Source organism: Geotrypetes seraphini, chromosome 5 (genome assembly GCF_902459505.1).
Source record: "Geotrypetes seraphini chromosome 5, aGeoSer1.1, whole genome shotgun sequence".
Classification (NCBI taxonomy): Eukaryota; Metazoa; Chordata; class Amphibia; order Gymnophiona; family Dermophiidae; genus Geotrypetes; species Geotrypetes seraphini.
Genome location: NC_047088.1, coordinates 269,510,973 through 269,526,356, shown reverse-complemented (window position 1 = coordinate 269,526,356; position 15,384 = coordinate 269,510,973). Strand labels below are relative to the sequence as shown.

The window sequence follows — 15,384 nt, the reverse complement described above, 5'->3', positions numbered from 1 at the left end:
GGACGGTTGCAGAACGGGACCTAGGGGTGATCATCAGTGAACACATGAAGACTGCCAATCAAGTGGAACGGGCTTCATCTAAGGCTAGGCAGATCTTAGGATGTATACGTAGGAGTTTCGTCAGCCGTAAGCCTGAAGTCATTATGCCGTTGTATAGATCTATGGTGAGGCCCCATCTGGAATATTGCGTGCAATTCTAGAGGCCTCATTATCGCAAGGATGTACTGAGGCTTGAGTCGGTCCAGCGAATGGCCACCCGGATGGTCTCCGGACTCAAGGATCTCCCGTACGAGGAACAGCTGGACAAATTACGGCTATACTCACTCGAGGAACGCAGAGAGAGGGGAGACATGATCGAGACGTTCAAATACCTCACGGGCCATATCGAGGTAGAAGAAAATATCTTCTTCTTCAGGGGTCCGACAGCAACAAGAGGACATCCATGGAAAATCAGGGGGGGGAAATTGCATGGCGACACCAGGAAATACTTTTTCACCGAAAGAGTGGTTGATCACTGGAATAGACTTCCACTTCAGGTGATCGAGGCAAGCAGCGTGCCTGATTTTAAGAAGAAATGGGATCGTCACATGGGATCTCTGCACAGAGTTAAATAGGGGAGGGTTATTAGGGTGGGCAGACTAGATGGGCCGCGGCCTTTATCTGCCGTCTTTTTCTATGTTTCTATGTTTCTAAGATCATGAAGGGCATAGAGAAGGTGGAGAGGAACAGATTCTTCAAACTTTCGAAAACTACAAGAATGAGAGTGCATTTGGAAAAATTGAGAAGAGACAGATTCAGAACCAGTGCTAGGAAGTTCTTCTTCACCCAAAGGGAGGTAGACACCTGGAATGCGCTCCAGAGGGTGTGATAGGACAGAGTACGGTTTTGGGGTTCAAGAAGGGACTAGATAATTTCCTGAAGGAAAAGGGGATAGAAGGGTGTAGATAGAGAATTACTATACAGGTCCTGGACCTGATGGGCCGCCGCATGAGCAGACTCACCCGAGAAGAGCCAGGAGTTGGTCCACAGCTGCAGACGGGAGATAACCAGAAAGACCCGTTTCAAGATTTTGAATTTACACCCAGTAGCGTCTACGACGAACTATCAAGACTCAAAGTAAACAAAGCCATGGGACCAGATAACCTACATCCCAGAATGCTAAGGGAGTTAAGGGAAGTCCTGGCAGAACCATTATCTGTTCTCTTCAATCTTTCCCTAAGCACAGGAAGGGTCCCCTTGGACTGGAAAACCGCCAACGTAATCCCACTCCACAAAAAGGGCTGCAGGACAGAGACAGCAAACTACAGACCAGTGAGTCTCACGTCTATAGTGTGTAAACTCATGGAAACACTGATCAAACAGAATATTGACACAATCCTAGACGAAGAAAAACTGCGTGATCCACACCAACACGGGTTCACCCAGGGTAGATCCTGCCAATCTAATCTGATTAGCTTTTTTGACTGGGTTACTAGACAACTGGATGCCGGAGAGTCACTGGACGTAGTGTATTTGGACTTCAGTAAAGCATTTGATAGCGTCCCTCATCGAAGATTACTGAACAAGCTGAAATCGATAGGATTAGGAGACACACTAACTACATGGGTTGGGGATTGGCTGAGCGGCAGACATCAGAGGGTAGTGGTGAACGGTACGCCATCCAAAGCATCGGACGTTATAAGTGGAGTGCCGCAGGGCTCGGTCCTGGGTCCGATTTTATTCAACTTATTCATAAGAGATATGACGAAAGGACTTAGAGGAAAGGTATCACTGTTCGCCGACGATGCCAAACTTTGCAACATAGTAGACAGAAGCATATTACCTGATAATATGACACACGATCTACTGCTGCTGGAACAATGGTCAACTACTTGGCAGCTTGGCTTCAATGCTAAAAAATGCAAGATAATGCACCTGGGAAAGAGAAACCCGCGTAGAACTTATGTACTAAATGGTGAGACCTTGGTTAGGACCACAGCGGAACGCGATCTAGGAGTGATCATTAGCGAGGACATGAAGGTTGCCAATCAAGTGGAGAAGGCTTCCTCCAGGGCAAGACAAATGATGGGGTGTATCCGCAGAGGTTTCGTCAGCAGGAGACCTGAAGTTATGATGCCATTGTACAGAGCCATGGTGAGGCCTCACTTGGAGTACTGTGTTCAGTTTTGGAGACCACACTACCGAAAGGACGTGCTGAGGATCGAGTCGGTTCAGCGAACAGCAACCAGGATGGTCTTGGGGCTCAAGGATCTCACGTATGAAGAAAGACTAAAGAAATTGCGGCTGTACTCACTTGAGGAAAGAAGAGAACGGGGAGATATGATTGAAACATATAAGTATATCACGGGACGCATCAAGTCAGAAGATGATATCTTCCGGCTCATGGGACCCTCGACCACCAGAGGGCATCCGCTGAAAATCAGGGGAGGGAAGCTCCATGGAGACTTCAGGAAGTATTTCTTCACCGAGAGAGTTGTGGATCATTGGAACAGACTCCCACTCCAGGTGATAGAGGCCAGCAGCGTGACGGATTTTAAGAGAAAATGGGATACTCACGTGGGATCTTTAAGGGAGTAAACTCAGGGGGGGGATACTTGGAATGGGCAGACTTGGTGGGCTATAGCCCTTTTCTGCCGCTTTTTCTATGTTTCTATGTTTCTATGATGGACCTCTGGTCTGTCCCAGCAGAGGAACTGCTTATATTCTTATGTTCAAGCAAATTGGTGAGGCAAGATCTCCTCGGCTAAACCCATGCTGTTGTTTGCTTTTTTGGCTACTGCCACACATTGGGCGTATGGTTTCATCATACACTTCAAGACAGAGGAAACCATTGAGGAAGAAGTCCGGGAGTTAGAGAAGTTCATTGAAGAAGCATATAGGGAGGCTGTGGAAAATGACCAGCAACAGTGTAACAACCAAGATACATCCACAGTAAGTGAAGACCACCTGGAAGACAACCACAAAGAAGAAATGGGTGACACAGCAGCGACACCTGGACACAGTGGAGGGAACCCACAGGAAGACAAGTCCGGTGCAAGCCAACGCCAGGATGAGGGAAGATGGAAGTGCACAGAGGACACAGATCTACGGCTGGAGAGATGGACATACACCGGGGACACGGACCTGGGACTGGAGAGACAAGAGAAGACAGAGAGGACAGCAATCGTCGTGGGGGACTCCATCATCAGACAAGTCAACAGCCACATAGCAGGAGGAAGACAGGATCGGCTGGTGACCTGCCTACTGGGAGCCAAGGTAGAAGTCATAGTGAGCCGCATCAGCAGGATCATCGACAGTGTGGAAGAAGAAGATACGGCAGTAGTGATCCATGTGGGGACAAACAACATGAGCAACAGGAACTACAGCAGGGGAGGACTGAAGGACCAGTTCCAGATGCTAGGAAGGAAGCTGAAGACCAGAACACTGAGGGTAGCGTTCTCAGAGATCCTGCCAGTACCCAGGGCCGATGAGAAGAGGCAGATGGAGCTGCAAGCAGTCAACGCGTGGATGAGGTGCTGGTATGAGAAAGAAGGATTCCACTTCGTGTGCAACTGGACGACATTCTGGGGAAAGAGCAAACTATTCAGGAAGGATGGACTCCACTTCAGCGGAGACGGAATGAGGCTACTTGCAAGTAACATCAAGAGAGAAATTGAAAAGTTTTTAAACTAAGAAGACGGGGAAAGCCAACAGTTGACCAAGAGTCGATGGTTCAGGAACTGGTATACCCAGAGGATACCATGCAGGAAGATAGCAGAGAAGACTCACCGGATCACAGGCAAGACAGAAATCCTGATGGATCAAATGAGACACAAGAGGGAAGGAAATGCAAGAAAGTAACAAGCCGCAAACTCAAGTGAACGTACATGAACGCAAGGAGCCTAAGGAATAAGATGGGGGAACTGGAAGCTATGGCACAAAAAGATAACCTTGACATCATCGGCATCACGGAAACATGGTGGAACGAGGAAAACATCTGGGACACTGTGTTACCATTTTGAAAGAGTGGGTCAAAATGGTGGGGGCATTGCCCTATTCGTCAAAGAGGAAATTGAGTCTACCACAGAGAACACACCAGAAACGAAGGATAATTTAGAGTGCCCATGGGTCAAAATTCCAGAAACAAATGAAACATAAATGAAGATCGGCATCTACTACTGACCCCCAGGGCAGTACGAAGAAATTGATGGAGAAATGATAGACGAGATTAGACGCAACTGCAAGGGAGGCAATGCAGTTATCGTGGGTGACTTCAATTATCCAGGTATAGATTGGAACCTAGGCACTTCCGGCTGTGGTAGGGAGACCAATTTCCTGGATGCTGTAGGGGATTGCTTCCTGGAACAACTTGTCATGGAAAATTCGAGAGGAAATGAAATTCTGGACTTAATTCTAAAAGGACTACGAGGACCGGCACAAGGTGTAGAAGTAGAAGGGATGCTGGAAACCAGTGATCACAATATCACTTCATCCTGGACACAGGGGCAAAACATCAATCCAAAACGATGGCCATGGCACTAAACTTCCGAAAAGGGATTTACCAAGGGATGAGACTCATGGTGGGGAAGAAGATTAAGAAGAGGATAAGGAATTTAAGAACGCTAGAGTAAGCATGGTCCCTTTTTAAGGACACAGTCACTGAGGTGCAAAATCTATATATACCCCGTATCAACAAGGGATCCAAGAGGAAAAAGAACAAGGAACCAGCGTGGCTCACTGTAGCAGTGAAGGAAGCAATCAGAGATAAGAAAACTTCATTTAAGGAATGGAAAAGGTCAAAAACGGATGAAAACTGGAAAAAGCACAAACAATATCAAAGCAGGTGCCATAAGGCGGTAAGAGGAGCCAAAAGAGACTACGAGGAAAAAAAAGCCAAGGAGGCTAAAAACTTCTTCCTATATATTAAGGGGAAACGACCAGCGAAGGAAGCAGTGGGGTCATTGGATGACCATGGAATAAACGAAGACAGGAAACTGACAGGGTTGATGATCAGTCTAGAAGTGGTATGCAGGTTTATAGGCTTAAAAATGATAAATCCTTGGGACCGGATGGCATACAACCGAGAGTAATCAAGTAACTGAAAGGGGCTATAGCTGAACTGCTTCAACTAATAGCCAATCTGTTGATCAAATTGAGAAGGATTCCGGAAGACTGGAAGGTGGCGAATGTTATGCCGATCTTCAAGAAAGGTTCGAGGGAAGATCCAGGAAACAACAGACCAGAGAGTCTGACCTCAGTACTGGGAAAGATGGTAGAGGCGCTGAAAAAGGACCGCATCATTAATCACCTTGACGGTCACAATCTGATGAGGACCATCCAGCATGGCTTCAGCAAAGGAAGATCTTGCTTGACAAACTTGCTGAACTTCTTCGAGGGGGTAAAAAGGCAGATAGACAAGGTGACCCGGTCAACATTGTATATCTGACATTGTATATCAGAAGGCATTCGACAAGGTTCCGCATGAACAACTACTTTGAAAAATTGCAAGCCATGGAATCGAGGGTGAAATACTCACGTGGATTAAAAAACTGGCTGGCAGATAGGAAACAGAGAGTGGGGGTAAATGGACAATACTCGGACTGGAAAAGCGTCACGAGTAGAGTGCCACAGGGTTCGGTGCTTGGGTCGGTGCTCTTCAACATATTTATAAACGATCTGGAAATTGGTACTACGAGTGAGATGATTAAATCTGCGGATGACATGAAGTTATTCAGAGTAGTGAAGACGCAGGAGGATTGCAAAGACTTGCAACATAACATAAACATGCTTGAGGAATGGGCCACGACATGGCAAATGAAGTTCAGCGTGGATAAGTGTAAGATGATGCATGTCAGTATCAAATATCTTATACATGAATACAGGATGTCCGGTGCGGTACTTTGAGAGAGCCCCCAGGAAAGAGACTTGGGAGTACTGGTCGACAAGTCAATGAAACCGTCCACACAATGCGCAGCAGCGGCAAATAGGGTGAACAGAATGCTAGGATTGATTAAGAAGGGGGATCACAAACAGATCGGAGAAGGTTATGAAGCCACTGTACCGGGCCATGGTACACCCCCACCACTGGTCGCTGTACATGAAGGACACAGTGCTACTCGAAAGGGTCCAGAGAAGAGCAACTAAAATGGTTAAGGGGTTGGAGGAGTTGCTGTACAGTGAGAGATTGGAGAAACTGAGCCTCTTCTCACGAGAGGCCACATCAACCCAGATAACTACTGGGCGCAATATAAACTACAAGCAGAGGTAAAGGAAGTAGCTGATTTTTGGGATCACTGGACCACTACCAGCACCTGCATTTTAGACAACATTGCACTTAAACATACCAGTAAAAGTAATGCAAATAAATATAACAAATGGTTCGACATCGATCTCCTAAAAATGAAACAGTCAGCCAGACGTCTAGAAAGAAAATGGAAAAAAACAGGAGAATTATCAGACCGTAACAATTGGAGAGCCAATATAAAAACCTACAAACAACTAATAAAAGATAAACGCAAAGTATTTTACTCAAATAAAATCAATTCATCCTGCAACAGCTCACGAGGAGTTAATACAAAAGAGCTGTTCAATCTGGTTGCTAACCTATTTGACACCACCCGCTACACTCTACCCACACACAACTTTAAATTACCCTCGGCGAACGACCTAGCCCTGCACTTTGACTCAAAAATTTAAAAACTAAGAAACAATTACCCAACAGAAGAACCTAATGAACACCATATAGCTAACACACAGGGAAATGAAACCCCTGCAGACATGTTCTGGGATTCATTTCAAGTTTCAAGTTTATTAATTCTTTTGATTAATCGCTTAATCATAGTTTTAAGCGATGAACAAATTAAAATACATTCAAAGGGGAACATTACAAAACAATACAATACAAACTTAAGACAATACAATAGGTTAAAAATTAACTCATCAAATTCATAACATAAGGTAAAAAAGGGATAATGAAATACAATTTAATATAGGAAAGTAGAACAAAAAAGGAAAGGTACATAAGGGAACAAAAAAATAAAAGCATATTAATAGAATAAAATCAATGACCTGGGTATTATGAAATTAAATATCAAAGGCATCTTTAAAAAGAAAAGTTTTTAAATTACTTTTTTATTTTCCCAAGTCCTGCTCCCTTCGTAAATAAATTGGAAGGGCGTTCCAGGTCTGTGGCGCAGTCACTGAGAAAATAAATTGGCGTCTTGTATTTATGATCTTAAGTGAAGGGATAGTTAATAAGTTTTGTTCATTTGATCTTAAAGTTCTCACAGGATTATATGGTATTAGGCACTTATATATGAATGCTGGTGTTTTATTGAGAAGGGATTTGAAGGTAAGCAAACAGAGTTTATATGTTATCCTGTGGATAACTGGAAGCCAGTGTGCATCTTTTAAAAGGGGTGTAACATGGTCAAACTTTCGAGAATTGGTAATAAGTTTGATGGAAACATTTTGAATTATCTGAAGGCATTTAATTTCATTTAATGCTATTCCCTTAAAGAGTGCGTTACAGTAATCTATTTTAGAGATTACCAAAGAATGAATTAGAATATTTAATGATGTTGGACATAAGAATTTGGAGATTGAACGAATTTTACGTAATCTATACAATGATGTTTTAACGATATTTCAAGACATAGATTGGAATAACTATACCAAATTATACAACAAATACTCCAAATCATACTGCTTCCTGGACTCATGTCCCCCGGAAATCATGAAAGCGGCACCACTTGAATTTAAACTATCTCTACTGCACTACTTAGCCCATAACCTGAAAAACAGAAAATTCCTCACCAACAAAAGCCACATAATAATAACCCCTAACCTAAAAAATAGCAAAGAATCGTCAGCCCTAGTTTCCAACTACAGACCAATTGCTTCCATACCACTCTTTGTAAAGATCATGGAGGGGCTGGTACACTCCCAATTAATGAAATATCTAGACCAGTTCTCACTCCTTCATGAGACTCAATCCGGGTTTAGACCGCTTTTCAGCACAGAAACGGTAATTGCGGCCATCTTAGATTACTTGCACCTATTTTTAAGCAAAGGCCTCAGTGCCCTGATCATGCAATTCGACATGAGCTCTGCCTTTGACCTTGTAGACCATGCAAATTTGCTACAGTGTCTAGACGCTATTGGCATCAGAGGCGAAGTGCTAAACTGGTTTCATGGTTTCCTTTCGTCCCGAACCTATCAGGTTCGCTTCAACAATGATCTCTCCAACACCTGGAGCAACCCATCCGGGGTTCCGCAAGGGTCCCCACTATCCCCTCTGCTTTTCAATATCTACATGACCTCACTGAGCGTTCAATTAACCCAGCTGGGGATAAAATTATTCAGTTACGCTGATGACTTCACAATTATTATCCCATTTGCCAACTCCATCTCGGAAACAATTCCAAAAGCATCAGAAGCCATAAACTTGATGGAACATTGGATGACAGACTTCAAACTCAAGCTCAATACTGAGAAGACAAAATTCTTTGTCGCTTCACCGCGCCCTCTTGACACCAAAACCCCACTAGACATCAACAAACATAACTACCGCATACAGCCCACTATTAAAATACTGGGTGTAACTCTGGACCAATGCCTCACCATGAAAGATCAGGTGGACTCCCTAATCAAAAAGAGTTTTTTCACCCTCTGGAAACTTAAATCCATTAAAGCATACTTTGTTAACTCTGCCTTCAGAATCTTGGTACAATCCCTCGTATTAAGTCAACTCGACTACTGTAACATCGCTTACTTAGCAATCCCCCAAAAGAATATGCAACGATTACAACTAATGCAAAACACTGCGGTCAGACTAATCTTCGGTCTAAAGAAGTTCGATCATGTGACGCCATACTTCAAACAGCTACACTGGCTGCTGTTGGAAGCTCATGTAAAGTTTAAGTTTGCCTGCCTCTGTTTTAAAGTTTTCTACGGTCTAACCCCTAAATACATCACTGACCTATTCTCCTTCTCAGCCAACAAACACAAGAGAAGCTCCCACTCGCACTTCGTTTCTCCCCCGGTTAGAGGATGCAAACTAAAAAAACACCATGAGCATCTTCTCTGCCCTATGGGGTAAAGACCTAGAACAACTCCTATTGCCCACCACTTATGAGGTATTCAGGAAAGGCCTCAAAACTCACCTATTCCTGAAATACCTAGACAGCTGACCCACTTCCCTCCTTCCCCTCTCTTGCCCTTTCTCCCCATTGTTCCCACATCCCTTAAGTTAACTCAACTTGTTCGTCAACTCAACTTGTACCCCACTAATCTTCTGTAAACCGCATAGAACTTAACGGTATTGCGGTATATAAACTGTTATTATTATATTATTATTATTATTTGAAACGAGGAACGCTCTTCCAGAGTCTGTTATAGGGGAAAACACCCTCCAGGGATTCAAGACAAAGTTGGACAAATTCCTGCTAAACTGGAACATACGCAGGTGAGGCTGGATTCATTTAGAGCACTGGTCTTTGACCTGGGGGCTGCCGCTTGAGCGTACCATGCAGTGATCACTGGATGCCAGATGATCACTCACTGTAACATCAGAAACACTTTCCCCTTTTGTAAGCACTAAGTCCAGTATGACCCCATCCCGTGTGGAACAGTTCTCCTTGTAGAGAATTCAGGATCTCTCTACTTCTAGAAGACCTTGCAATAAGGGTACCCCAATCAACATCCAGCATGTTAAAATCACCTGTTAGCAAGACTTCCCCTTTTTTAGATATATTCTGAATGTCTACTATTAAATCTCTATCTACTTCTGTCTGTGACGGAGGCCTGTATATCACACCAATGTAAATATATTCACCATTCCCTCTTTCCAAATTGATCCACAGTGCCTCTTCCTTGCCCTGCAGATCCTGCAATTGTGTGGCTTTAATATGATCTTTAACATATAACATTACTCCCCCTCCTTATCTTCCTATCCTGTCTTTCCTGAACAGATTATAGCCTGGTATAACTACATCCCATCATGGTTCTCTGTGAACTATATCTCTGTGATTGCCTCTATATCCAACTCCTCTTCCTCCATCACAGCTTCTAGATTCAGAATCTTGTTTCCCATACTTCAAGCTTTCCAGACATTGCCCCCTTTTCCCATCCATTCAGTGATTTACTCACCCGTCTCCCTCACTTCTAGTTTAAAGCTCTCTTCAGTAGATTAGCCAGCCTGCTGCCGAGGGCACTTCTCTTCTTTGATAGATATATACCACCCTGTTCCCAGTATTGAAAGAATGTTGCCTTAAACATAATGTATAATGACCTCAAAGTAAATTATTGTTTTGTTTCTACTTGTATTTTGAATTGGAATTTTCCAAGCTAAGGTCTTTTGTCTTTGAAGTGTATGATTAGTGATGATTCTTCTGTCACATGTGCACTTTTTGTTTTCAGGTGTTCTTCAAAATGGGGAAGATTGGAGAGTCAGAGCAAATGCTGAGGAAAGCTCTCTATCAGCTTAATCACAGTTTCCCCCACAACATTATTGCTGTATCCTGTAAGCTTGTGGTTGAGGAGGCCAAAAGGTCCATGCTTCATAGGATGAGGGCTGAGTCCATTAAGGAAGGAGACTTTAAGTGAGACTGCCACAAATACATTCCCCGTCCCATTCCCCTAATACTTAGAGTCCCACAAAAGTATTACAGTATAAAAAGTATTGAAGGGGATGATGCTACTGTGCCAGGTGAAATGATTCTTGTGTAATAATACTGCACCACAAAGGAAGCCAAAGGATAATATGGCTAAGGATTACCAGATGTTCAGACTGTCTGGGTGTCTGGATGGATTTTTAAAAAGTGGCAATTCGTCTGGGTTTTCAAGTTCGGGGCCACATCTGTAGGGCCTCAAGTACCATATTTCCCCAAAAATAAGCCCTAGTTAGATCAACCCCCGAAGCCCCTCCCAAATGTCCTCGACACTCCCTGGCTCCATCCCTGGATTCACCAGCAGCAGCGCTTACCACACCCCCCCCCCCCCCCCCCCCGCTGCACAGCCAAAATCGGGGAACGGCACCGGAAGAGGAACTGGCTGAAGCTACCTAAACTCCCGGATTTAAATGCATATGCACTCACTAACACACCCACCTGACTAAAACTCCATAATTTGAACAATGGAAATGACGTTACACCCGAGGACACCATACATACTCTTATATATTTAACCACTCGATTTCTGAATTTAAACCGTTAGGAGATAACGTATTCCAATTATAAATGAATCGTTTGTTCTTTCTTTAATAAAAGTTTACAGATATCTCCTTCATATTGATTGCATATGCATTTAAATCCGGGAGTTTAGGTAGCTTCAGCCAGTTCCTCTTCCGGTGCCGTTCCCCGATTTTGCTTGCCTGAAAAGGATTGGAGAGATTCAGTTACAAGAGTATGTATTCATTTGTTTGAACTTTGAAATGTTTTTAATTGTAGTTTGCTTTAACCTAGACCCCTCCTGACGAAGAACACGAAACCTGGGTCGGGGGGGCCAGGCATTGAAGTAATATGCACAAGGCACTTTAACAGCACTTTAATAGCACTTCAGCACATTATATTACTGTTTGCACTATTTGCACTAGTTGCACAATCCATTAACGCTGCTATTAAAAAATTGTTTTATATTTATGTTTGTTCTGCCATTTTTGTATTGGATGGCTGGAGCTTAAAGAAGATAATATGGCTTACCATCTAGCCACATGAACTGTTCCAGCGTTATTGGAAACTGAATCAATACATTGCTGTAAAAGATCACGCGTTTAGCTTTTAATATATAAGCTTGAAAGCTTAAAAAGAGCTGTGATTTAATAAAGATTATTATTTTCATCACAGAGTTCTATTAATTTTCTCCCTATTAGTAAATAAATAAGGAGTCGACATACAACATATCATGCATAATTGGAAAAATTGGAGTAGGCTTAATTACAGTTTTTGGTGGAACTCGTGTCACATCTATAAGATGGAAAGAACAATAGCTATACAAAAAGGGAACTATAAAAAATTTAAAGAAATATGGGGGCCATTGAAAAATTATTGTAATGAATAGATACAATTTTTCCATTATAAGTATGTTTAAATGATTTTTATTATTCCAGCAGTAAGAAGCAAATACAAACAGTAGTACCATTCAGGAAATAACATTTTCAACAATATAATCAGTTCCCCTCCCATCCCCCCTCCCCTCCCCTCCCCAAGAATCCATGGCCAGTCCAACAGCTGAGAGTGGGAATAAAATCTTAAAGATTCAAAAGTCTACTGCGAGCACGCGGTGTGAGGTCCTGCCAGAAGTGCTCCCACACCTGACAAAATTTGCGACCCGGGCCAAGAGTCAAGTCTCCCACCATGCGTCTCTCCAGTGTTGCGTGCACTATCATTAGGGATCTCCATTGTGCATATGACGGGGGATCACGGGAGAGCCAGTTGGTGAGGATCAAAAGGGCTCTGGAGATAAATGCTGACATTCCCCTGGGTTTGGGCGAGGCTATATTATAAAATCCAAATAATGCCCTCGGTTGCGGAAGCCATCACCTTCCCCAAAGCGATGTGGTATATAGGCCAAGATGTCTCCAAAACTGTTGGATTGCTGGACAGGCCCAAAACATGTGACTCAAAGATGCGTGAGCCTGATTGCATTTCGGGCACAAATGCGACGCAGTAATCCCCATCCGGGCTGCACGTTCCGGTGGAATGTAAAGTCTAAGAACAATTTTCAATTGCATTTCCCAGTGAGTAATATTGGGTGACACCTTCTGAATGTTCTTCAGAACCTGTTGTAACTGTTGAGCAGTCAACTGGCAATGCAAGTCCTCAGCCCACGCTGTCGCTAATATATCCAGATTCGTACTTGGTTGGCAATCCCGGATCCCCCACAATATGAAATCGTAGAGGAATCCTCTGTTGGGCTGAAAGGCTGAAGAGTTCCGAAAGCGCATCCCTACAGACTTCAGTAAGGGCAGCCACTGGGAGGGACTGAACATAGTGACGGATCTGGTAATAGGCGAAGAGATCATTAGCCTGTAGGTCAAAAGTTCGTTGCAGCTCGGCAAATGTGACCAGGCTCCCCTCCTCCGAAAACAGATGAAAAAGATATCATAGACCTTGTGCTTGCCGCCTAAGAAAGAATCCACCCCGGGTTCCCAGCCATACCCAGGGCAGCCACATGACGCTCAGAACCTGCCTGAGCAGCACCAGTACCATGGTAAATGTCAGGTGGAGGAGTCTCGCAGCAGGGTCTGATCCCACCCTTCCCAATAATCGAAAGAATACCAGCAGCAACCACGTAGGCCAAGGACTCCCCCCCTGGAACCCCAACCCCCCTCCCTTCCCAACCTTCTCCCCAATTGCATAGTTGTGGTCACAGCCTCAGGTTCGCCCTAGGCGGTCCCAAAGGTGTGAAAGATCACAAAACAATGCCACTCCGGGCCCCGAGTTCCCATCCCTCACTTCAATTTAAATTACAACAAGAGCTCCCACAGAATTCACTTGTTCGCCTTCCCCTCTCTAAAATCATGTTACTTCAAAAGATTCCTTGACAAAACCTTTTCCTTACAGGCAGCCAAAAATAGCCCTTGGCTAGCTCGAATCATACTCGAGGCCCCCACCTACCTCGCCTTCAGAAAACAACTCAAAACACACCTATTCCTTGAACAGAACCCTTAACACCTACTGCCTCCCATCCTTCCCTCCCCCCCCCCCTCACCTTGTACGGGAATCCCTGCCTACTCCTTCTTACTGTAATCTCCGAACTCAAATGACTTCATTGTTTGTAACTTCTGTTTAAACTGACTTCCGGTCAGCTAACTCTGTTTAACTGACTTCCTAACTTCCCACAACTTCTTCATTTGTAACTTTGTTTAACTGATGTGAACCGCCTAGAACTCTCTGGGTATGGCGGTATACAAAATAAAAGTTATTATTATTATTATACAGTAAATACAATAGTCATAAGAGCAGTCTGCAGAGCAAATGAACGTTAGGATGAGCTCAAATATACAATATATCAATTTCTGAACTAGAACAGGAAAAAACACAAAATTGTAAACAAACTTAAACCAGAATAGCAAGTAACAGCCATATTATCTGAGATCCAGGCTTCCCCCAAACCAGGAGATCCCGGTGCATCCACAATGCCACAGGCACACAGGAGCATGTGACAAACAAGGAAGCACACCATGTGCTCTCTCATGTAAGGTCCGACTGGGACAACACCTGAGTGTTCACATAAAGGGCCGCCTCAGCCGCGGCCTCAAATACCTGCCAGCGTCCCTGATGGTAAATTTTCAAAGTGGCTGGATATAAAAAGAGAAAGCGTATTTTTTTTTCAGCCAAAGAGGAGCAAAGTGGGTAGAATTGCTTCCTGCGCTCCGTTAGGGCCATAGAGTAGTCCTGGAAAATGCGCACCTCAGACTCCTCAAATGCTAAAGTCTCCCGAAGTTGTTTATATTTGCGCAAGATTTCCACTTTATGGTTATAGTTTAAAAGTTTGGCTAATACCATGCGAGGCCTCGCCTCTCTTGCTTGTTCTCGGCCTAGCCGGTTTGCTCACTCCAGTCGAATAGGCCCCAGGCCCTCCTTCAAGGGAAAGGAACTGGTCAGCCAGGCCTCCAGCACCTGCAGGAGCTTAGGACCGGGTACTGTTTCCGGAATCCCCAAAAAACGTAAGTTAGATCTTCTGGATCTATTTTCAAGATCATCCAGTCTTTCTGCTTGTTTTTGAGTCAGAGCCTGCAGTTCCTGTAACATGGTGTCATGTGCCTGCTGTGTGTTCTCGACGCTGGAAACCTGAGTCTCCAGTGCTGTGGTGCGGCTAGTAGTCTCCATAAGTAGATTTTCAAGCTTTTGGAGCTGTTCAGAAAGTTTTTCTATGCTGGGCTGCATTGCCACTGTTACTGCTTGAGTAAGGGCCGTCAGCGCCTCCGGCGCTATTTGCTGAATCGCGGCTGTGGAGGTGACCGGCGCCATTTTGTCAGCACCGTGCTGCGGGCAGTCCCGATCCTTTTTTTGAGTGCGGGTGGACATCAGCGATGCAGGAGAGAACAGAAATCTGTCCATATATTGTGCACAGCAAGCGCTGCAAAGCGCTGTCTCCCGGCTCACCTCCAAAGGCTAGTAACAGTGCGCTTCAGGACTCGGGGCTCGTGAGCTCAGGCAGCCTGCTTCTGCCTTGGCTCAGTGCATCACGTGATCCTTCCATTATAAGTAAAATACAAGGCTAGGGATGGGGGTGGGTGAGTTCTGAATTTTATTAAATGTTAAGAAGTTTAAGTTTATTCAAGTTTTTGATGAAACGCTTATCCAAAGGTACAAAGCGTTGTACAAAAAAAAATTTAAAAAATAACGAGGAGACAAACCTTTAGACCAATTAGACGTACATGACTGATAATAGGCCATGCTT

General features: G+C 44.1%; 1 protein-coding gene across 1 annotated transcript in view; it reads left to right on the top strand.

Annotated features, from left to right (window-relative positions):
- The window catches only part of ADCY10 (adenylate cyclase 10), an 803,671-nt gene that overhangs the window by 605,391 nt on the left and 182,896 nt on the right, over positions 1 to 15,384 (top strand). The window contains exon 28 of the mRNA XM_033944139.1: positions 10,399 to 10,580. Within this exon, the coding sequence (XP_033800030.1) occupies positions 10,399 to 10,580 (182 nt within the window). The remainder of the gene's footprint in view (positions 1 to 10,398; positions 10,581 to 15,384) is intronic.